Consider the following 24,604-nt stretch of genomic DNA (forward strand, 5'->3'; position numbering starts at 1 on the left):
GCTTTCACTCAGCAGTCAATAAATGCTTTAGGGAGTTCCCTGGCCGGCTTCAGGATGGCTCCCTATATATAAGCGTGTGCGTGTCTGTGTGCCAGTGTTTAAGAGGGAACACCTAACAGGCCTCATGGGTCAAACTGTCACCAGAAAGATGGCTAAGCAGTTGGTTGGCCAGCGGGAAATCAATGTGAAGTGATGAGGCTCCTGCGCGCGCACGATGTCTTCCCGTCCATTGCACCTGAATCGTATTGTATTCGTGAACAACCGTGTTATACAACTGCAGTGACTTGATTAATGGCAATAGGAATGAAATTGTAAATGGATTGCAATTGTATACGGTTGTGTCAAAGAGCTTTACACAAATTGTTCACTGGCACAATATTGAAAGTGTCAGCGGTACGCCCATCAGGACCAGGCACTTTTCCTGAAATAACCTGTAACCTGAATTCATTGATTTATTTAATATTAATTAAATATAAATACAGTATGTTTGAAGATAATTGCTGAAAACGAGCAAACACATTTAGCTATATACCGTTTATTTTTTTTTATTTTTTACTTGAAGTCACTGTTCTTTCAGCTTTTTACGCAGGTGCGACTTAAATACATATACAACATTTATATTAAGATTAGCACTCGGACTGGCATCCAAAATCCCCGTTCCATAGTGTGTTCAGAAATTCAGTCCGACATCCGATTATCAATGATTCTTCTTCTTCTTCTTGGTCTTCTTGAATAAGAAGACGAATAAGTAGTCGTGAGCATGCGGCCACAACAGAAGGGTTTAATTACTATTTACAGCAGCAAAAAAAAAAAGCAATAACCGATCAGGATTCTACCTTTAGCCACAATGTGTCGTGGGATTCGGGTTAAGGAAAGCCATTTTAAACTAAAAAAGGAAAGTTTTAACAAAGTTAGGAGCAGAAAGGTACTTCTAAACACTTCCATGATGCACCTCAAAGAGAGGATCACTCTTCTGAGAACAAAGATTTTATATATTTTTGACATAGAAGACAGTGAGTTGACAGAGGACAGGGGAGTGGGGGGAGTCTTTGTCAAGGTGGAAATATCATCTCAAGAAAGAGAGTGTGGCTACGAGTCATATCACCAACATACACCCACGGGTTACACGCCAGAAGCACGGACTTACATACATGTATATAGGCACAAAACTGAGGCGTTTTTTTGTAGAGACACAAAATAAGCGAGGCTCCTTTAGGGAGTAGGACGGAGCTGCGCATACGAGTCATTACTACATAGACCAAGAATCCTTGCGAAATTTAAAAAGGGCAAAGAAGAAAAGACAGGAGTATGCGCGCACGGCGCAAAACAATGCGCCGTTTAATTGATTTATTCTAAATGTGTTTATATGCGCAAGAATTCGGGTTTTGAAAGGGATAACCTGAATACCTGAATACGAGCATATTCGGGTTATCGTGCATGTTTACATGGCCTTACAAAGCCGAATATTGCCAATATTTGTGTTTTAAAAGGGTTATCGCCTGAATGTAAACAGTCACAGATTTCACCTCTAAAAAACAACAAAAACATAGTCCTCGATCCCTACCTTTTCACAACTAAATGGCACATTGATGACGGCGTTTCCACCCAAAAACGTAACGACCAACAGGTCTCTCTGCAAGGCATCTTAACGACGGTCAATTGCATCTCTAAAAATAATGATACAATTTCCGGTGCATAAATAGCTGGGCTTTCCAAACCAACTCAGGCTGGTTTGTCCTGACCATGCAAGACTTGTTGCATGAACTGATGAAGCCTTCTCGAATGAGAAATGCGAAAACCAGAGCAGTCCAAGTTGTGATCGAGTCAATGCCCCGAGAAATAAATAACCTGGATGAATGAGAATATAAATAAGCATAGCTGACGAATAGTTCAACAACTATTCTACATGTAAATGCAAGCAGGAGAAGTGGGAACGCATTACAGCCAGGGGGCGGTCTCACCCACGTGCCTCCTCGTTCTTCAGGCTGCTGGGGCTAAAAAAAAGGTCAGTCCGGATTTTCAGCCATCTGTATGAGCCCCGAGGTGATGTTTAGTGGAAATGACAAAACTTGGGAACTGCTGGATCCGACCGTGATGGTTTTTGCCTTGGGAAGAATGAAGGGCTTGGACTCGCCCAGTCACGCTTCTCAGCAAGTGAACCCTGGTAGTTTAAACGAGCCCCAGTGGTCCTCATTACCCTCTCCCTTGGCACTCACACGCACACAGATGCACTCTTACACACTCATGTAGCCCCTCATAGATATAAAAGAGAGCAGCACTTGCATGCACACAGCTGTTGTATCTGGTGATGTGGAAAGCAAAATGCTAGTTTGCCATAGTTTGCTCGGGCAGCTGTCCGGTCTTTTGTCAGCATTTGGGACTTATAAGGGGTCATTACCACCGTGATAGGACCAATGATGCTCAGACAGCGCAAAGGGTTGAAAATTTGACAGTCCAAAGCCCTTGGAGCCAATATAGGTTGACACTATAAAATATAGTCAATAATCAAGTTCAATCAAGTGTAGGGTGACCAAATTTTCCAAATTAAAAACAGCGACACTACAATTTAGCTGAAAATCAAATATACAATAAAATCTCACCAGGAACAATTTATAACACATTCAATTCACGAGTCAATCTGATTGCGTTACTACTCAAGCTAATGCTAAATGCTATCCTGGTTGACAGTGCAACAGCTGAAAATAAGTAGATAAAAATTGCGCCGGTCGAATATTGTAACATCGGAAATATGCCACCAGTTTGCGACTGGCGAGCACAGCTGGACTAATAGGACTACATTTTCCATGATTTTTTTAACACGGAAGCTGGAAGTCGTTCTATTTCTGGTATGCTGAAAACACGCCTGCTAGCAATTAAACAGTTAAATTATATATATATTTTTTAATGGTTTTGTCGTATGAATTGCAATGACAACTGTGTGATTGACATGCACATGGCCCCAACAATTGTCTTGCTGAATGGAATAAAAAAAAATACAAATTTAAAAAACGTGATGCCGGGACAGAATCTGCGTAAAAGTGCGACAAAACAATGGCACTGGGCAAATCTGACAGAACTCAGGACACAGTTCTGTTCCGGTTGAAAGCAAATGTGCATTTACAGTATTAGTCTGATCATCATATGAGCAAGTTGGAGGTGTCTACCATAAGCTTATACACTCATGCTAAACACACACATTTCACACGGATATGTCCTTTGTGGAAATAATGGAGACCCTCAAAGCATGACTAGGTTCATCTCGGGGCTCATTTTGCCTTTCATTCTATTACGCATTTCATGTCGTGCTCCAGCAGAGAACAGCAACCACCGGTCGAGCTGAATCAAAACTCGCTGCTATGCTGCTTGTGTTGATTTGTGCGTCTTTTGGTATTGAGCTCCATTTGATGCATTGGACTGGAATTGTGCTATGTGATCAGTCAGGAGATGATATGAGGTAACATCTGTCGTCAACTATAAATGGAACAAAAAGCCCACCCAGAACATCTCATTTGAAACACACTGCGATAACGGGAGCTAGTATGTTTTTCTCTTTTATGTTTAGAAGATGTACAGAAATAACATGCGAGTTAAATGAATAAAACATAAGATGCGTTTATATAATAGTGGACGAGTTTGGCTTTTCTTTTTTTTTCTTTTTTAACAGGGAGAAGTGATTTCTCAAGTGAAAGGAGAAAGATGGAAGCATACATTTTTCTTGAGTGTTACACCAAGTACCGAAAATGTCAGTGACAGAGAGGTGAGATGTATGGTTCGTCACGGGGGACCAATTGAGGCCAGTCATGAAAGTGAAAAAGCCATGGTGGCAACAAGAAATACTGATGTGAAGCAAGCAGGTGCAAAAAGAGTGACGGATAGTGACAATGACAAGTTGTATAAACTGTTTGTGTCTCACAAAAATGGCTTCAAGGATGTATCGGCACGTTGGCGTTCGTATTCTGCTTCAATTAAGTGATAGTAGGTATAATAATTGTTTTTTATCCTCAAAGTGGTTCTCAACTTGTATTTGGAAACTTATTTTGGGTTATGTTTTGTGAAAATAATATGTCCAATGTGTTGTTATTTTTGCACGTTCCTTGCGCTACTGCGTTTCATCTGTACTATTTGAGGTTTGGTAATAAGGAACACTGACATATGAAAGTTAGATTTTTATTTTATTTTATCCATTCTCAGAATCAGATTCAATTTGAATAATGTATTAATTTCCACATCATCTACGGAAAAATTTAAAGTAAACCCAGCAGCAGACGTTCCGTCAGGCACAAGCGGGCTCTCCCTTCCCCGCGCTCCTTGTCAACAAAATGTGGTTGATTGCGTTGAGTATTCCAATTTCATGATATTGACTTTGAAAGAAAATACATTTTATTTACATTCTGAATAAATCTTCTACTTGTTCCAGGAATCCAAAGTATACCAAATGGAAACAATCCACAAAATTTGGTTGATTGCGTTGAATAATCCAATTCTATGATTTCTAATGAAAATGCGTTGTATTTACATTAATGCATCAGTTAATGAATTTAAAATAAAAAAATAAAAAATCATTGTTTTGCTTTATTTTTGCTTTGGTGTGTCTATCATTTGTTGATCCAAGGAAGCCTTAAGACAATTTAATGCTTACTACGTGTCATTTTCAACACCGATTTCCACCAGTCAATCTTGTCTTCAAGGCATCCTATTGCTTTAAATGAGTGCAATGAACAACTCACAGCCCAAGAACCACAAACCAGAAGTTTACAACATACAAACAGTACAACTAGAACAACTGCAACAAGCAACGCAATATTCCAGCACCTTTATCCCACTGGTGCCGCACCCATGCAGGTTTCCATCCTCTGACACACCTGATGCATACAATCAGCTCATCAGCAAGCATTGGAGACGCCTGATAACGATTCTGATTTTTAAAATCAGGTGTGTTGGAGGACAGGCACAACTAAAACCTGCTTGACCGGCCATCAAGGACTAGGATTGGTGAAGCCATGGACAAATCAATTAAATTAATTTATACCTAAGGCAATGGTAGTTATTACAAAAAACGGCCACCGGGTGGCAGCAGAGTATAAGATATCAGCCAGGGCCATGTTGCAACAAGCTCTTTTTCCAAGTGCTTTCAACAGGTTTGTGAATAATGATGAAACTTAGCTATATTTTAATGCTAATTGCTGCAAAACAGAAACAGATAGAAATATACTATTTTTTTTCCCGATGAAAGAAGAAACTGTAATCTTTCTGTTGGTAGGTTCCATGTTTTTATAGCAATAGAACACAATATTCTGTGGGCCTTGCAAAATCAGTCAAAATCTCGTAAAACAGTGGGAGCGACGGGGGTTGCTTCAGTGCAAATGGCTGGGAGTAAATGAGTTAATCCATTTTGTTCTAAGGCTGTAACCGAGCAAAATGTTGAAAATATGAAAGTGCTGAGAACAATTTCCGGATGCAATGTGGTAGTTCCAGGTTCGATGATGCTTATGCCGCAGTGGTGTTGGTCTAAGTATGTCAGGTTGTAACTCTCGCCGAGGTGGAGGATGCTCTCTACCCACCAGTCATCTTCCGTGATTTTCCAAAACCCATTTCGCAGCGATGGCTGGAGTGGATGTGAGGCATGTTCTGCCGGGGTGAGGAGCAGATGATCGACAGGGCAATTTGCTTTATCTGCCACCATTTCTATCTGCAATTTCGGTGTCGTAGAGTGTATACCACACTGTACAGTGGTAAGTCTGTATCTTTGCAGAACAGCAGCGCATGTTCATAAGAATGAAAAAGCCTCCGGTCTCAATGTTCAAGTAATGTTTTCTTCTCCCTCATTTTAGTCCCGGCGTACCTCAGTTGCAATAGTAAGTCACAGCTGGAATACAACCAAGACATTAAGGTTCATTTCAATGCAAATAAGTATATTTTGATGCACAGTCACTCCAAATCATGCGCACTCATTAATTATTGAAGCGTGCCGTGATGAAAATCAGTGGCGTTCAAATTCCTGCGGCATCTCTCTCACGTATTTCATAGCATTTGTCTCTGGGGACCACTCTGATCATAACGGTTGAACTCCATGGCTGAAATTAACTCTCGTGGCGCATGACCACTTTCACAATTAGCCTCGTCGGACTGACTGCTCTGCAATTTACCGAGGTGCGTGTTCAACATGTTTCCGTGGACAAAATTACCTGGAAGCTTTTTGTTGCAGGGTAGGAAAAGCAAAGAGCGGTTTGTCCACATGGCGCATTTAAACTGATGCAGGCCTGACAGCTTCTTAAGCCTTGTAAAGACCAAGATTGTTCTCAACTTGGGCTATTTAAAGTGTGTTCATTTGCTGCGTGCGGATGTTACTCAAAGGCCCTTTTGACTTGACTAGTCAGCTGCGAGGAAGATGAAGTCCTGTAATGAACGATGGTCTCAGATTTGATTTCTGTGAAATGAGGAGGGTTGTCTAAAATAGTTTTGTAGGAAAATGAAGGAATACAAGGCGACCTCCATGAAAAATTAAACTAACGTGTATTGTATCGGTTTGTTTGAAAAACATAAGCAGTTTACCTGCTTAGCTTTAGCAGTTAGCTTTGCAAGACAATGCGATACGATTGATTATAGAGAATGGAAGTGGGGAACTGTCGAGAAAAATGTTGAGCAAACATTTTTGACTGACAAACGCATGGGTATATATTTCCACGTACGAGCTTCTAAATACGTTCGAACATGCTAGTAGGCTAAATGCTAAAAAAATAGCATTTTTTTTTTCCCTCATAATACTTTCATTCCTTAGTTTTAGCATTTGGCCAAAATTATACAAATTCTGGAAAAAAATGGCCGTATTTGGAAATGCGTTTGAACGAGTTTGCTAGTCAATAATATGACCAATATGACAGTGCACATGTAATAAATTGCTAAGAAAAACTAATATCTGAGCAGCCACATTTCCAAATAGTATAATGTGATTCTCTTTTTTTCCCCTCTTGGCCCAGTTATTTTTTCTTGCTTCTCTTGTTGTTGCTGGATTCATATTTTCACATTCAGCAGTCACATTATGCACGACTGAATGGGAATTAATAAAAGTAATGTACTGGTAGTTTAAATTGCTTTGCTGTCTTTTGAAAGGCAGCATTTTGAGTTGGTAAAGATACTGATTGGGTTTTCATGCTTGCGTGCATGTCCACGGGTGCAGAAATGATCAACCCTAAAATGTTACCCATCAGTCTGCTGACCCTTATTTTGACTTGGACTGCGTTAAATGCTGTGCGAGCGCAGCAAATGTGTTGTCTGGATGGCGTCTGATAACAATAATCAGTGTTCAAGTGTTGTATAAGCTTGTTTTCCACCTCTTCCTAGCGAGTGCCCAACCAAAAAATGTGGAATCTGCAGCCACTTCATGCGCTTCTGTGGTATGAATTATGCACAAAAAAAAAGGGGGAAAAAAAAAGTAGTTGCCGAGTTGCTTTGGTGTGTGATGTAAACAGCCATGAATACAAGCAATCCGTTTGTATGTTTGTGAAGGAATTGTATCATGAATGCATTTTAGTGCGCTGAAAAGATTGCATACTAAAAAGTCGTCACGCATGAATGAGTATACGCGGCCAAAATTACAAGAGCGTGACCGCTGACACGCACAGTCTAGCCGGATCCATGCCAGACATTTTTGCCGCTACTCATGTGTGTGCCTCAAACTTGTCTTAAACAATGTTAGAAAAAATACATGAGCAGCAACACAAAATGCAAAAAAAAAAAATCACAAAACTCAAAAATAGATGTCCTGATGCATTCACCTTCGTACCGGACACATGTAGCAGCTTGAGAGTGGGCACTGATTTATACTCGCTCCCCCAACCATCACTCCAAGACCCGCTGTCACTGCCATCTCTTAAATTCCTTACTAGCATGGAGATGATTATGTTGCTATGGCAACACTATCTTTCTGCAGAGGCGAGCCTGAGCAGAAATCAGTTTTTTTTTTTTTTTTATACTTTGGTGTGTAGCTCCATCAATCTTCCATTTAACCAGGTTGTGTGCTTGATGACTACAGTGTCTGGACAGAAGTCGGGAGAAATGTTCTGAAAGCTAAGCCTGGTAGATGCCAATCTGAAGATTTGGTTTAGCTCTTGTTTTTCGTCCATTTCAGCTTGAAATCTCTCCTGCATGTGGCAAAGTTTGTCCAAAGTTTGGTTCAATGGTCTAGGAAAACCTGATGACCCACAAAAAAAAAAAAAAAAAAAAAGAGCCTCCTCTGCTGTAATTTTATTCTTGCAAGCAATCAGTATGAAACTGAGATGGTTAAAAATAAACTATATATCTAACCATCAGCAGTTTTGCATTGCCATGAGCATGTGGACCTGCTGAATTCACATTTGTAGCAAAAATGTTTAGCCTTCTATGAAGTTCTGTCACGGTCGTGAGTTCTTAGACATAATTATTAATATTAATATGGATGTTCTAGTAAAAAAAAAAAAATTCCAACCACCTCCTTTGGATGGGATACTGGATTTTGGTCACAATGCATTACACTATGGATGTAAATGCATTTTTTACCAAACTTAATTAACTATGAAGAAAGAAAACTATGCCCCATATGAACTGTATGAGGAGCAGGGCTGGACTGGCCATCTACCATTCGGGGCAGATGCCCGGTGGGCCGGCCTCTTTTGGGGCCGATGCAGTGCTTTTTAATTATTATGTTCCTACCCCAAGAGACTGGCCCACAATTTAGAGGGACCAGTCTGTTAATCCATTTTGAATAACTGAAACATCAATAATCATCAGTGGCAACACATTTTTATTATTATTAAAGAGTCGTCAAGCTGGTCCCGGCAGGGCCAACAGGCCTAAGTCAAAATGCCAGAGCCGATTTTTTTGTGTCAGTCCAGCCCTGATGAGGAGTATCACTTTGAATCTGAAAATGTATTGTTTTGATATGATATAAGGGTGTGAAAATGAGTGCGATAATTTTGAGGTAATTGAAAGTTCCTTTAGCACCCATTACCTGGAAAGCCTGTACTGGGGGAATTCTAGTTGCAACGCAGCGTAAAAATTTAGCAACATTTAATAATAATACATATATTTGTGGAGACTGAGGTCAAGCTGTACTTTACAATTTTAAAAATGTGCAGAAATTCACAAGATTCATTCATTCGTCAACAAAACGGGCGTCCGTCCGTGACGCACTAACAAGACAGTTTGTCAGTACTGACGGAATGCAAACCTCTGATAATTTAGAACAGAAGAGCCACTACTTTCCTATATTTCCGATACTCTGCATTTGCCGTTCATCAAAATGAGCTGTGCTTGTGTCCAGTCAGAATAAGAGTTGAAACCTTCTCATAAGAGAAAGAAGCCAAACAGGTGGAGATGGGGGCACCAACAAAATGGAGGCGAAATGAAACAAAACCAATTTAGCTTCAGGAAGTATAGGACGGTTGTGAGGATCATTGTGTACATACGTGATTGTGTATGCGGCAATGGCAGGCGAGAAAAATACACAGGCAGCCCCGTGGGGGTTGCGAAAACTCGATTCTGAATCCATTTTGAAAAGCACACAAATGACCTTGAAGTCCCCCCCCCCATAGCCGGGGAGACGCTGTCCTGCACCAATCTAATTCTACTTCTCTTCTCATATCTGCTTTGGAGCCAGCAAGAGGTGAGGGAGAGTAGTAAGCAAGACTTGGAGTGGATCTATCTGTCCAGTAGCTTATAAAATGCCCATTACAGTGCGCTTCTATCAGTTTGGAACCTCCCAGATGGACTTGGGAATAAATGGACAGCACACCACAGAGCTATAAAGCATCAATGGATGTATGGCTGGGAAAATTGCGCGCGATTGTTTGACGTTAAGGAAAGTGTACACCCATAACGTTATGGCGAAACTACTGACAGTCGTCCACGGCAAACAATAACATGCAACACAGCTGATTTGCAGCATTACCATATGAATTCCCTTGCAGCATGTGCACGGTCTTAAATCCTTACTCAAGACAACCGTAGCTTGTAGCTGGCTCCGTCCCAACCCTTGCCACAAGCTTGCCCGCCTTGCATTTTCCGAAACGCTTCGCAGCACAACATTTCTTTGTTTATCCCACCGCGGTTATATTTGCGTGTGCACGTGCCATACAATATGTAAGCATGTTTGTGCTGTAGCGCAGAGACTGCGCCCCAGCTGTTTTATTCAAGGGGGATCGTCTTCGCTTTGTTCTTTGCGTTGAGTTTGAAGTCACTTCATCTGACTACAATGCAATATATTTGTCAGAGGAATGTCTGCTGATTCGGTTCGAGCACTATTGATATCATGGTCTGTCCAGATGGTCAATTTCTTGTTTTTTCACAAATCAATACTATTGTGCTATGCGGTACGCATCATTTACCAAAGTATTGAAAATAGCTTGAGAACAAATTTATTATCTTCTCTTGGACCCTTGAATTGTCAAGAATGGGTCAGTTGAGGACCCAAACGCAGGGAAGTAGAAACGAGGAGGCAAAGGCCAAAAAAAAGGTTTATTTTCATTAACAAATTTTTCTCCCAAAAAACTTCTAAAAACGTTCTATTTTAAATATTGCCATGGCCCCAAAAAAGTATTTATACGTTTTTTTTTTTTTTAATGCTAGAGCATACAGAAGGCTTTGACGCAGCCTCTGACCTGCAGAGATCACTTAAAGCAATTGTAGTTGACTGGTAGACTTAGTCCCCAGCGTTTTCAACAGATTTGTGAATAATGATAAAACTTAGCTATATTATAATGCTAATTTCTGCAAAACAGAAACAGATACAAATATATATTTTTTCCTGATGAAAGAAGAGACTCTAATCTTTCTTTTGGTAGGTTCCATGTTTGTATAGCAATAGAACACAATATTCTGTGGGCCTTGCAACATCAGTCAAAATCTTGTAAAACAGTGGGAGCGACGGGGGTTGCTTCAGTGAAAATGGCTGGGAGTGAATGGAGGCAAAAAAACAAAAAAAACAAAAAAACACAACAACAAAGTCCAAATCCAGAGCGTGGCATGACGTCGGGAAAAGGCAAGACATACACTGACAGCAGCAACAAACAATGGACCGACAAGGACTGAACTAAAGACAGGAGACTGAGGCCCAGCCCACACAAAAAAACAGTTTCAATGTAGCAAGTTTCTTACCGTTTAGGCCGTTCGTCCACACGATGGCGTGGTTTCGGAGCTTGAAAGCGGTCTTCCGTCTGTCCACCATATGCAGGATACTCCTCCAGCGATGACGTAATGGTCGCAGCTTGATGGCGAATACTCCAATTCCCGCGTGACCGCGCGAACCGTCAGTATGTCAACAACAATGGCGGATCGCCGTGTCGTAGTCGTTTTGCGCAGCCTCCTTAGCTTGCTCATTGCTTTTGCAGCAAAATGTTTTGCTTCTTTATTCCCACAAATGGTGTTGTACTTGAATCACCCTCCATTGTCATTTCCCCTGTGTTCGTCTTTTTCATGTTGCTTTGATACATGCAAAGTTTGTTCCGCCACCCTAGACTTGGCTTATACATTATAGCCGTTGCACATCCTCAGCGTCTTCTTTTGGGAAACATGCAAGTCTTGAAATGCTTCTGTGTGAACGAGATTTGTTTGAGGAACGAAGCTGGCTTTGCTCGTGTCTGGACGGGGGGCCTAAATACACCGACACTAATTGACATGACGAGACACACCTGGGCAAAGGGAACTCATTGGTTGACACACAAGGAAGGGCAGGCAAACACAGGTGCACCACCTAACGCTTGACGAGACAAGAGACAACGTAACAAAACACAGATCACACAAACAAAGCACACCAAAATAAAAGCAAAATTAAACAAGAATCCAACCCCACAGAACCGAAAAATGACATGAACTGTCTGAGAAGACTCATAAAACTAAATTTGTTACGCTATGCGAGCCATGTGGCATTACGTCGCCTCAAAATTGAAAGTCTGGATTACATCACTCCTGGAGCTTTTGAAAAGAGTGATGAGATGATGTAACCACAGTCTTTTTTTTTTTTTTGTAAAGTAATAAGGGCTGTTTGTCCTGTCGCATATTAAAATAGTGAATGAGCTCGGGCTGCGACTAACGGTTATTTCAGTATCGATTAATCGATGAATCAGGCACAAAAAAAAGGACTGGACAAACTAATTAATTACGATTCACTGGTTTAGTCTGTAACATGAGGAAAATAGGCAAAGATGCGGATCATTGTCTTCTGAAGTAAAATATTATAATGATAATCAATCAGTTTTCAATTAATCGTTGCACCTCTAGAATTAACATGATTTGGATGTGGTGGTGTGGTTATGTTAGTGTGCAACGCCTTGGAAAAGTGCTGTCAAGCAAGATGGCCTGTTTTGGATTTCCAGAAAAGTAGTCATTCGAGAGATGCAGCGATTCTGCCCAACAGCGATGATACGTAACACAATAGTATCATAAAGTTCATGCTTTGCTCGGCTTCACATTTACAACTTTGGCGACTATCTCTTCCGTCCGCAGTGTTTTTATAAACTCACTGCTGCCCATTTCTGTATCATCTCCCATGAAAAGACTTTTTGCCTGAAAGCAGTGTGTTACCCCATTATTTATTAGCAACATATTAACGTGACAACCGATTCTCAATAACACTCTAAAGAAACCTTCATTTTTCGAAGTTGTCACTATCAAAGAAAAAAAAAAAAAGAGTCTTCTGTGGCCTTGCCAGTCTGTTGCACCACATCACCCAATCAGTCACAACTCCATTGACTTCACAGGGTTCACAATGACAGTTTGCTCACGAGTCAAATCCCAATAGCTGCTACTCTTATTCTTTGCTCTCCAAATGAACATCACAGTGACACGCAACACAACTGGAATCTAACATGTCATCCGGTTCATCAAAATGTGTCTGCGCCAGGCAGCTTGTTATTTATGGCTGTCATTGATCGTCAAAGCCAGCAGTCACATTTAAAACTTGTCGAGCAAACTTTTCTCAAATGGATCGCGAAAATGGAAAAACATTTGTGTGCAACTGCTCAGAGCTTATTAGCCTTAATAATTTAGGTGCTGGGTATCGATTGAAATGTCCTCAATCGATTCGATTTTGATTCACAAGAGTTCAGTTTGGTCCGATTTTGATTAATTCTGGAACATCAAATCTTCTTAAAAATCAAGGACATGATAACATAAAAAAACTCCACAAACATTAAATTCCAAATTAAATTTGGCAGACTCAGTAACTGGCTAAATGATTTATGAACTAATTTTCTCCCCAAAAAGTATAAATATGTTCTATTTTAGAAATTCCCATGCTCCCAAAGACATATTTATATATGTTTTTTTTTAAAAAAAATTATGCTAGAGCATACAGAAGGCTTTGATGCAGCCTCTGAACTGAAGAGAATGGTTTAAGGAAAGGTAGTTATTAGCAGTAGGTGGCAGCAGAGTAAGAGATCAACCAGGGCCATGTTGCAAAACACAAAAAAGACACAAAAAAAATGGTCATAAAAAATTCAATTTTCTTGTTAATTTTTGTGTAAAAAAGAGATATTAATTTCAGAGAGAGATATTTGATTTCGCCTAATTATCGTGAGTAAAATGATGGTGGTTATCTATTATGCAGAATTTGAATTTTATATTCATCAACAGTCCAATAATGCCCTGTCAATTTCCCCCCCTATTTTTTTAATGCATACAGTACATAAAACTCACGGTACCTTAGAAGTTCCCCCTACATTTGTCTTGTGATAGCTTCGAAATCAATTTGCACAGGAAGTGAAATATCTCCTCCCGTGCCCAGATTTGCCAAGGGAGATAACACTGACTTTGACATGCTGCATTTGTTTCCACTTCACAATCATTTAGTTTCAACCAACGTTTGACAAAGCAAGGTGTTGGGATCAGCAGATCTTTGCTTAATCACTCGCAGGACTCTTTTTTTTTCTTTTCTTTTTCTTTGCTTAATCACTCGCAGGACTTTTTTTTTCTTCTTTTCTTTCTTTTTTACACTATCTTTAATTCTGCTTTACAAGCCAAAACAATAGAACTCTCCAACGCACACAATTAATTCATGTCAGCCATGCACTCTACTTTAGTACTGAACTAAATGGGCTTTTTTTTTCCTTTCTTACAGACCCATACGACGATGATTTGAAGGTGAAGACGCAAAGACCAAGATCAGCTGACCAGCCAGGTGTGTTTCAGGCACAAACAGGTGCGTAATGTGTATGTATATGCACACGTTCACAGCCAGAAGAAGACGGGGAAAAAAAGCCTTTAAAATAATTAGGGATGGTCGCGTACCGATATCAGATATCGATATCGGGCCGATACCAGGCCACATTTCATGGTATCGGTACTCGCGACATATCGAGTACCGTGGCCTATGTATCTTTGCAATTCTGGACACTTCTTTGTCCACTCCCATTCAACATTCCATGGACCGGCACACAATGTGGGGCAAATGACGGCATGTGAAGTTTTATTTCACATCTTTGTTTGCCCAATTTTGCACCCGTGAACGGCACACCTGTGCACCATTGTGAAGGGGTTTGTGAAAATCCGGAATGAATGAACAAAATCAAAGTAACTTGTTGTAAGCAACACGAGCGCTCCTCTGGGTCGATAGTTGGGGGTCGGTGATGTCATGGAAATTCTATGTATTGTTTGGATATATATTTCATTAAAAAAATATCTGTCGTACTTTTTAGAAATTTTATGGATCATAAGTACTAATGGTATCGGCACTTGGTGTCGGTATCGGTGAGTCCTGAAAATTTGAGTATTGGTATCTTTAAAAAAGTGATATTGAGCAATGATGATGACATTTCCGAATGAACAATACTGAGCTCTTAAGAAAAAAAAAATAAAATAAATAAAAATAAAAAAATAAAAAAAGTGATATTGATACATCCCTAAAAAATACTGAGCGTCTGGAAAATATATATAATATTCATCTTCAGAATGGAAAAATGACAATCTATTAAATATATGAAAAATGTCAAGTGTTATTTCTGTGAAGTGAGCCATGCTTTTACATACGTGACATTTCGCATTATTCATGTTGGCGGTTTGACCCACATTCAAACAGGTCGTCGAGCTGCGCCTTTGAGCGTACTCTGCACATACACGCACGTGTCCATATTATATATTTGCTGGTCCTACTGCGTGGAGCAGAAAGCCCCTTCTGTCAGGGAAAAGCACCGGCTCTCTCTGTCTCGTCCTCTCTTGTGTGTTCCTACTTGCCGCTCCCATCCTTCCATTCCTCAAGGCATTGGAGATGAGCTTAAACCCTGACTCACGGCATGTTAATGAAGATGTAATGCGATTAACGGACATGAAATTAATTTGATTTCCTCCGCTGCCACGTGATGACGCCTCTATCAAAGAACGTGGTGCTTGGAAAACAATTCTGAGAGGAGTTGGAGTGACTTAATACTTAATCGTCTCTTTCTAGGGACTAACCAAGATGGGACACAATTTAGTGCCATCAAAACAGTTTTTAAATGTATTCAGATTATTTTTTTGAACATTAGAGAGCAGTATCATCCACAAATAAAATATATATTGAGTATTCTAGAAATGTTGCATATATCATATAAATAATTTAGGGCCCTATTATAGACCCTTGAGGTACCCCATAAGTCACCATTAATAGCTTGGATTTTATTTTCATATTTATCGGTTATCTAAGTAAGTCTGCATCAATTTATGTGTCGACTCGCTTACCGATCTTCTTCTTCTATTTTTTTTTTCAGTAGATGCTATAATTATACACACAAAACATTAGGACTAGGTATCGATTCAAATTTCCTCAATCAATTGGATTTCGAGTTCAGTTCGATTCGATTTCGATTTTTTCCCCCCGATTCGATTCATTTAGTTTAATCTGATATTGATTAAATTATGGAACATCAATTATTCTTATATAACAAGGACATGATTAAAAAAAAGTCCACAAACATTAAATTCCTAATTAAATTTTGCAGAAAAACAAGCCAACGTTCTAGCGTTAGCTAAGCTAAGCCTCTGTGTTCAAATCTCCAGGTGACCCTGCAGCTGAGGAATGGTCTCAGTGGAGCGTGTGTTCTCTGACATGCGGACACGGCTGGCAAGTGAGGACGCGCTCATGTGTTTCGTCTCCTTACGGCACGCTGTGCAGCGGCGCCCTGCGAGAGACGCGCATGTGCAACAATACAGTTTCCTGCCCTGGTGAACCCGGGATAATAAGCTCAGGTATGGACAACTTTTTATCTTTGACTGAAAATAAATTCCATTTGATGTTACTATTTCTTCGTCATTGCAAGAAGGGAATGGTCCGTATTTATAATTAAATTCAACATCTGCCTTCTTCATAATTGTCAACCAGGAAATGAATAGGACAGAGTACATCGAGACAATCATATTATTGAAGGAACTTGTGTACCACTCATTCCATGTTTCAAGAGATCTGCCTTGATTAGCTGTGACGGTCCTTATATTGGATTGAAATGATCATGTTTGTTTCCGAGTGCTCTTGATTGTAATGGAAATGAATTTCTGTTGAGTAAGCCCTCTTGAGTGCCACTTTTGCATGATCACAGTTTCAGTTCAAGCGCTGGGACGGTTCGAAACTTTTACCAGTTCTTTGATTTCTTAAGGTCACCAACAGTGCCAAGGTTATTACAGTTTAGGAAAAGTAATGAAATAAATAAAACTAAAAATTGAAAAAAAAAAAGTTCTTGTTACGGAAAATGCTTTTAACATAATGAAAAAATAACTTCAACTACAATTTTACATAAATAAAAATAATGTATATATATATATATATATATATATATATATATATATATATATATATATATATAAAAAATTCTCGTGCTTTCGTGGTTCAATTTTAATTGTATTTATTTTGGTAGTGCTGCACTGTACATCTGCACAGAAGAAGCAAGGTTAGTTGTTTGATAATTGTAGTTTACGCAATACTTAGGATGTATCTTACGTTTGACAAAAAATGACATATATATGTGTGTGTGTATATATATATATATATATATATATAAAACTACGAACATCGTTGGAGATTTCCTATCTTTAAACACATTACTATTTTTGCAAACAGTAAAATATTACATCTGCATTTGTTTTTCTGTTTTTGGTGCCTATAATGACAGTACAGAACTCAGCTTCTGCTCTGTAAACATAAATATGTGTATAAGCGACTCATGCAGACACCGTCACGGAATACCCTTTTATAGAGTACGGCTAATTGTTGGCTAATTGGTGTCTATTTAATCTTAATTTACAAGATCGGTACTTAATTTTGAAGCATGTTTGGATTCAAGAGCTAAATCTCCGCCCAAAATTCTAAAAAAGAGACACATTTCCACTTCCTGTCAGTGCATATGTTAATCTTGTTTTTAAATTCAAATCCGCCAATGTGATTTGTCTAAGTGCTTCGCTTTTCCGTTCCGTGTTGATATTAATATTCTCAGCCATTCCTTTGATGGGATATTGGCTTTCTGTGTTGTTCCGCGCTTTATTTCATTATTTGCTGAATTCTGACATGCTTCTGCTGGGGCAAAGGGACACCCCGGGGATCGCCTAAATTGTACCGCAGCTAATTCAGCTAAATGGGGAATGTGGAGGTGGTAGCAAAAAGACATGAACGTGTTTAATGAGCTTGATGTAATTGACTTTTAAAAATAACCTTTCAATCACGAGGTAATGTGTCACTTGCATATGTGAACGCTGGTGTTTTTGTTCAGTCTGACAGCAAGGTGACACAAAAACAAATGGAACAATTTCAATGACATTTTCTGGAATTGCAACCTACAACCCCATTAAATGTTGGTGCAGATCCATATCAAATCACGTTTTAACTCATTTGCCCCCCCCCCCCCAAAACGTATAAATACGTTCTATTTTAAATATTACCATGGTCCGTATTTATACGTTGTTTTTTATGTTGTTGTTTTTTTTGCTAGAGCATACAGAATGCTTTGATGCAGTCTCTGAACTGAAGAGAATGCTTGAAGCAATGGTAGTTACTACAAAAGCGGCCAGCTGGGGACAGTAGAGTATAAGAGATCAACCAGGGCTATGTTGCATAAGGATATTTTCCCCACTGTTCTAAACTGATTTGTGAATAATGATTAAACTTAATAGCTATATTCTAATGCTAATTGCTGCAACAAAGAAACATAGAAATATATATTTTTTTCCAGATGAAGGAAGAGACTCTAATCTTTCCAGGTTCCATGTTTTTATAGCAACAGAACACAATATTCTGTGGGCCTTTTCAAAATCAGTCAAATTCCAGTAAAACAGTCGGGAGCGAAGGGGGTTGCTTCAGTGAAAATGGCTGGGAGTGAAGGTCTAGTGTAGGGCCCACTAATTATGACATTTTGATAGCTGTATTCAGATTTTTTTATTCCGTACTGCACATAAGCAAACCTTCAGAACATTAACATGAAATATTCCAAGCCAACATTTATTCTGTTTTATATGTATTTACTCTGAAAAAAAAAACAAGGCACACAAGCTCAGCATGCCCCCCCCCCCCTTCCCCAACCTCCCTCCAAATACCCCGAGGTGGAGAGAATGAAATGTGCATATTTTATTTCTTAGATTAGCTTGACAGAATTTTTATCGAAATATTTTCCGCACGTTTGTGTTTTGTTTTCGTCTTAGTGAATACTAGTGGTGAGTTATAAGTGTGGCTGAATATGTCTTTGGGCATCTCTGTGCATCTGCGTGCAACATCACAGAAAACTGCTATGGACAGAAAGGCAATGAAGTGTAAAAGGATATTTTTGCTTGCTCCCCCCCCCCCCCCCCTTCATGGGTAAAACTCCCAATATGAGGCAATACCGAATCAATTTAGCTAATGGTCTTGTCCTTGTTAAAGCCAACTAGGCAGTAAGTGGTTGAGCAAATGTTTTTTCTCCCCCCATCTTTCTTTCATTTGCTCCCATTCCCTAAAGCATGCGAAGTGACGTTGTACCTCCTCTTGTGTTGTATTTAGCTACTGCTGATTTGCCGTAGATTCAGTGACATTTAAAAGACGGACTAAAATAATGTTTGTATTATGCAGTACATGTCCCTGGGTCAGTGCGTAGCCAAACGATGCAGCAAACCATCTCCGTTAAGAGAGTGAAATCATGGCTACATGCGAATGTTGGGTACAAGAACATAAATAATGCAACATGCTGTGCCTTGACCCTGTATTAAAGTGCTGGTAATGACGGTTATCTTTAGGGTTAAAATGCATGTGTCTTACTATTGCCTATTTGCCTCACATGTTAGTTGATGGCAAATTACAAGCTGATATCTTAATAAAGTGCATGTAATTAAATGAGCATGTTTAATAATTAAACACATTTTGAATCTGTGTCGAGTTCCCGTATCCTAATTACACGTAACCTGTGTCTGATTAGTGCCGTAAGTGAATGCCATGCTATTTTAAGTCGGTATTTGTTATGGAGGAGGATTAGCTTGGACAGCTAATCGTCTTCTGTACAGTTTGTAATAGGCCTTTTGAAATACTCAAATCAAATATTCAGTATCTCTCAAAAATGTGTTTACCACTGACATTTCAGCAGATATTTATTTATATCTGCCTTAGTCATTTCCCCTCCTCACCATCAAGTATGGGTGGCGGCAATGAAGTGAGCAAAGGCAAGTGTGTCTTCAGTAGGGGTGTGGCCAAAAATAATCGATTCTCATTTTGTACGATTCAGAATCGATTTTAAATGTCCCAAAATTGATTTTATGTAAATTATTTTATACTGTTTTTGCCCTTGTTTGTGTGTGCCTTTATTGGAAGCGCTTTTCATGTTGTACACGATTTGGCCACTTAGTGGCAGTGTTCTGATACACTGTTAAGTTGTAGCCACATTAGAGAGTAGAAGGAACAAGTCACGGTCAAGTTATTCCAATGAAAATTTTTTTTTTGCAACGTAGGAAGAGCATATGCCGGTGAGTATTTCTGAAGCGTTTTGTATGAATAGCCGTTATTTTGAGCGATAAAAGTGTCGCGAGTAGTGCTAATTAGCATTAGCGAGTCAGACTGGAGTGACGATTCTTTGCACATCTACACATCTACACATTGAAGCATTTTTTTTGTCATTTTGAGCTAATGTCATTTATCCCTACATGTTTGAACGGCGCCTCCAAGTAGCCCTTAAAATCCTGATGGCTGGTTTGAATATCTGACTATTTACTAGCACCTCATTCTGCATACTTTTTAATAACACTATCTCTCTGTGCCTCCGTCTCCTGCTCCTTTGAGCCTTCTTTCATAGAGTTGACTTAATTATTTATCGCTATGACTTATTTAGCTTTGCTCAACAAGGCCAACTATCTTCATCCTCAATTTTTTTCCCTCTCACTCTCTCTCTTTGTCCAAATGTAGTTTATTTCCATCAAATAAGGCACACACATCTCATTTTTTTTATTAGATAATTTTTGAAAAAGCATGGTTTGTTACCCAAATGTTTTGCAAAGTCTACTGAATTATTGCACGCATTCATTTGTGTACACTTTAACTTTGGACGTTGTGCAGCCATTGCTCCATGGCGGAATAGGATCGAGCCGACACTGCTTGAAATGAAGCTCAGTGATAAAGCAACACAAGAGGAGTCTTGAGGTCACATTCATTATTGACTCGTTTTTTGTGCAACTCCGCCGCTGGTTTATTCCACTTGCATTTATTTCAACAGCTACATCTATTGCTAAAATTAGATGAGATGCACAAGGCGGAGGACAACTTTGCAGAACAGAAACATTTCCTTCCTTAATTGGTTGGTGGAGTGCCTGTTGTAATTAGTCTTTGTTGGCCTTAAGTCTGTAAGTAATAGTTTTAATGAAATCATGACTCAATCTGCATTAGCGCATGGCTGTGTCCATCCCTGGCCTCCATTTCTTTGCCAGTCCGGAATTGTTCTCATTTTCATTAATTTGTCATATTTCTCTTGACCACTAACACCGCTAATGCCTGTGATGCCCCCCCGCCTCTTACCCCGCCCTCATTCCTCATCCCCATGTGGTGCGTTTGTGGCCATTTGCAGTGCATGGACTGTGGCACGAGTGGTCCTCATGGAGTCTTTGCTCTGTGACTTGTGGGCGGGGCACCAGGACTCGAACCAGGAAGTGTGTGAACGAAGGTGGGGCCGTGCCTTGCGGATGGCCCGAGACACAGACCAAACTCTGCAACATTGCAGTGTGTCCGGGTTAGTATCATGTCCATTTACATGTCGCCGCCAGTCCAAGTCATTCTCTCTCTGTCACGTTTTAATGCTGTTCGGTGTTGAAAATGTATGCATACAAAAAAAAAAGTAGCTTGGAGCCATATACTAGATCTAATTGGAAGTCAGACATTTTTAATTTTCTTTAAAAAATTGTCCCGACGTTTAGCTTATTATAAAGGTCACATTTGAAAGAACTCTTCCTGGAGATTGCGTCCGATGACCTTGAAATTGTGTGTGTTTCATGTTCAAAATGAAAAGTAAAAATAAAGCTTTTTATATATTCACATGCTGTGTGCGGTGGCGATGAGCCGTTTGCCATGAAAAATTATGCAGATTTTGGTGGTCTAAACATGCGTGAAAATGTGATATTTTGAACACACATCAATCAGGCCGCAAGCGAGCCCCGGGGGGGCTGGAAGGCTTTTATCTTATGTCAGCTGCGGAAACCTACGAAAAAAAAAATCCTTTTTGGTTTAAAACGACATTCATACATTCACCTCCAGGATCCCTTACTGTATCACTGGCAAACGGCAGAACACAGTTTGTGTTCTGTTGTACCAGCTAGCTAGCGCTAAGCTAACCTAGGAGGGTTTAGCTATCCAGTTTAGCGTTCCAAGTTTGCAAACTTCCTTCTTGCTAGGACGGTGTCAGATGCCGACAGCAAAATAACAACAGACATTGATACACTGCCTCGATGGGCTTAATTGACTGTTTGCTCAACAGTTCAATATAATACTCATTTTTAGCCGGCTAAACATTCCTATACTCACTCAAACATTTCCGGAGCTGTACTTGATGTTACAGTACCGACCCTTTCGTAAAAATAGCTACACTTTGAAAACATCTGTTCTCTCTGCTGAGTTCTCAAAAAATTAATTTAGCTTTATATGACTAACAGGATCTCCACACTCGGAGACCAATATTGCAAGTTCATTCCTCATTTTTTTATTGACACGTGAACGTGGCATACCCGCCCGCTGATCACTCCTGCCTACTCCTATTCGCCGCTTCGAAGAACCACACCAGTTTCAATTTCCATTTCCATTCGTCTGTGATCAGCAGTGAGGTGCCAGCTCACCCCGTGTGCACATGTTTAGCCATCCCACAGGATTGATAAGAATTTTGCTTTCGATTCTTGACGTTGTGTTCATGGTTGGCTTGGTTCGGATTGCGGGGGGGCGCGTCTGCTTTTTGTGCTATTGACTCCAAGATTACCTATTAGGTCTGCACATTGTCAATAAATTGCAGGCGCTGCAGCGCCATCTAATTCTCATGTCGAGGGCACCGCAGGACTACCAATCGGATTGAGACTGGCCATCTGGAACGTCTGTATTAAGATGTCTTCTGTACAAAATGGGCTCATTCTTTTTAATTCTGAGGAAAGACCAGTTGAACCGTCACTGTCGCTATGATAGAACTGCTGTATAGTTGGAGAATTTGTTTTTTTCTGCAGATATTTAAATATCAGCACTGCTCAGAAGCTCTTAAAAAAAAAGTTGCTTTTATACTTTATTAGGTACACTTAATGCATGTGCAATATCTGTGCCCTTTAAAAGACATTTATTTTGAAAGCACTGACATTAAAATGGGGGGGGGGGGGGGGTAACTTCAACGTGTTTTATGACACCAGAAAAAAAGAGCTTTTGCATATAATTGTATCTTTCTTTATGACTGGAGCCTGCCATTGTTACTACATTTGAATGTTTTTGCTCCATTATTTCTGATATAGCCTTTGTTTGTCAAATAACTATAAATACATCTCGAATGTACCTGAGTGCTTTAACATGCTGCTTCTAGTGACATCGGAGAAAGGCTTAATTGTACCTATTTTTGGTGGCATTACAGAAATGGGAGGATGAGGAATGTCAGAGTTTTAGTACATGTATACGGTGAAAAGCCTCATTAATGCAATGTGCATTTCAGAGTTCAAAGACAGAGCAATTTTGAAATGATGAATAGCAGCCTTTTTTTTGTGACAAAGGTACTTTGAATGATATTTTTTTTTCCGAATGCATACATAGATTTGCACTTATCTTAATTGGCCTCTTTCTCTTTAATCTATTTTAGCAGCATCAAGTGGATTAAATTTAGAGGTGTTTGCGTAAGATACATATTATGCAGATACATATTATATGACTGATGACTTTTGCCATCACATGGATGTTACACATATCAATGTTAAGAACCCCATATGGGTAGCATTTGCTTCACATTGCTTTAGTGTTTCTTCTTAGATTTACTTCTCAGCAGGTTCCTGAATTGAATGACATGCAAATATTACACACCAGGCTATTCTAATGGGTTCACTTCCTTATACGAGCACATTTGATTGCTTTATATCAGTCTTTAAAAAGTCACTTTGCAGTCAGTAGGAGTTCTGGAATTCACAGCGATCATCATTTGTCATCTCCAACAGAGATGCCTCAGCAAGTTGGACCAAATAATCAATAACTTGCAATTGCACCCCCGCCCTCAAACCTTCAGAGTAACAGACAAATATGTTTACTTCACTCTCCAATTTTCTCTTGCCAGAAAATATCATTTGAGCCGATACGACATTAGAAAATTGAGGCTATTGTGCTCTTTTTTTGCTAAAAGAAAGTTTATTTAACTGAGTTTATTTTGTCAAATATGACAAAAACCAGAGAAGTTGCTAACAACACTGAGACACTTTGTATTATTGATTGATGTTCTGACACTGGCTGGCAGCAAAGGCACACGTTATGTGCTGGAAAACATCATAAAAAGTGCTATGTAAATTTAACATACAGTAGACAGTAAAAAGTCAAACAACAACTTAATATTTTAATACTGCATCCTTTTACTGCCATTCATCTTTTTTTAAACATTCCAAAATTGTTGGATATTTAAGGAACATTTCCTTGACTTTCGATTATTTTGAATTTGACACATGGGCAGCACATACAGGCTGAACAAAAGGGGTCCAAGGATTGACCCTTGAGGTACCCTACTGTTTATACTCTTGCCATGCAATCAGATTCAAAACTTCTAGTTGAGTTGATTTAAAACACTTTTTTGACAATCTTGGTTAAAAGGACAGATTTGAGACATGTCTTTAATCAGAGATAATCGAAGGCTCCAAACAATCCTACTGACAATAAGTCGTACAGAAAAATGTATGCTTTTGTCGTATTCATAAGCCAACTTAATTGCACTTGTCCTTGTTTCTAAAGGATGTCTTTTATTTTACTGAGATGATTGAATTATTTTTATTCTAATTTGGTATCATATAATTGATGTCTCGACCGGCGGAAGGTCACGGAGCAAGGGAATGCCGAGGATAGGGCACACTTACACACAGACACTTTACTTCAAGACAAATAAACGAAATGAGACGGAGCCCCAAAAATATAGGGATACGAGAAAAAAAAAGGCTCAGGCTCACCCTGCCGACCACT

General features: G+C 39.5%; 1 protein-coding gene across 23 annotated transcripts in view; it reads left to right on the forward strand.

Moving 5' to 3' along the window:
* The window catches only part of adgrb2 (adhesion G protein-coupled receptor B2), a 162,858-nt gene that overhangs the window by 65,512 nt on the left and 72,742 nt on the right, over nt 1-24,604 (forward strand). For 21 of the 23 annotated variants that reach the window (XR_015091470.1, XR_015091472.1, XM_086063573.1 and 18 more), the window contains 3 exons: nt 14,090-14,170; nt 16,003-16,191; nt 21,006-21,167. Coding sequence is in view for 21 of the 23 variants with exons in the window: in XM_086063573.1 (XP_085919699.1) it covers nt 14,090-14,170; nt 16,003-16,191; nt 21,006-21,167 (432 nt within the window). In the remaining 2 variants the exon portion in view is untranslated. The remainder of the gene's footprint in view (nt 1-14,089; nt 14,171-16,002; nt 16,192-21,005; nt 21,168-24,604) is intronic. The other 2 variants (XM_086063568.1, XM_086063577.1) reach the window with 2 other exon arrangements.

The sequence above is a fragment of the Leptonotus elevatus genome, chromosome 19, assembly GCF_054856555.1.
Source record: "Leptonotus elevatus isolate MCC_2025b chromosome 19, RoL_Lele_1.0, whole genome shotgun sequence".
Lineage (NCBI taxonomy): Eukaryota > Metazoa > Chordata > Actinopteri > Syngnathiformes > Syngnathidae > Leptonotus > Leptonotus elevatus.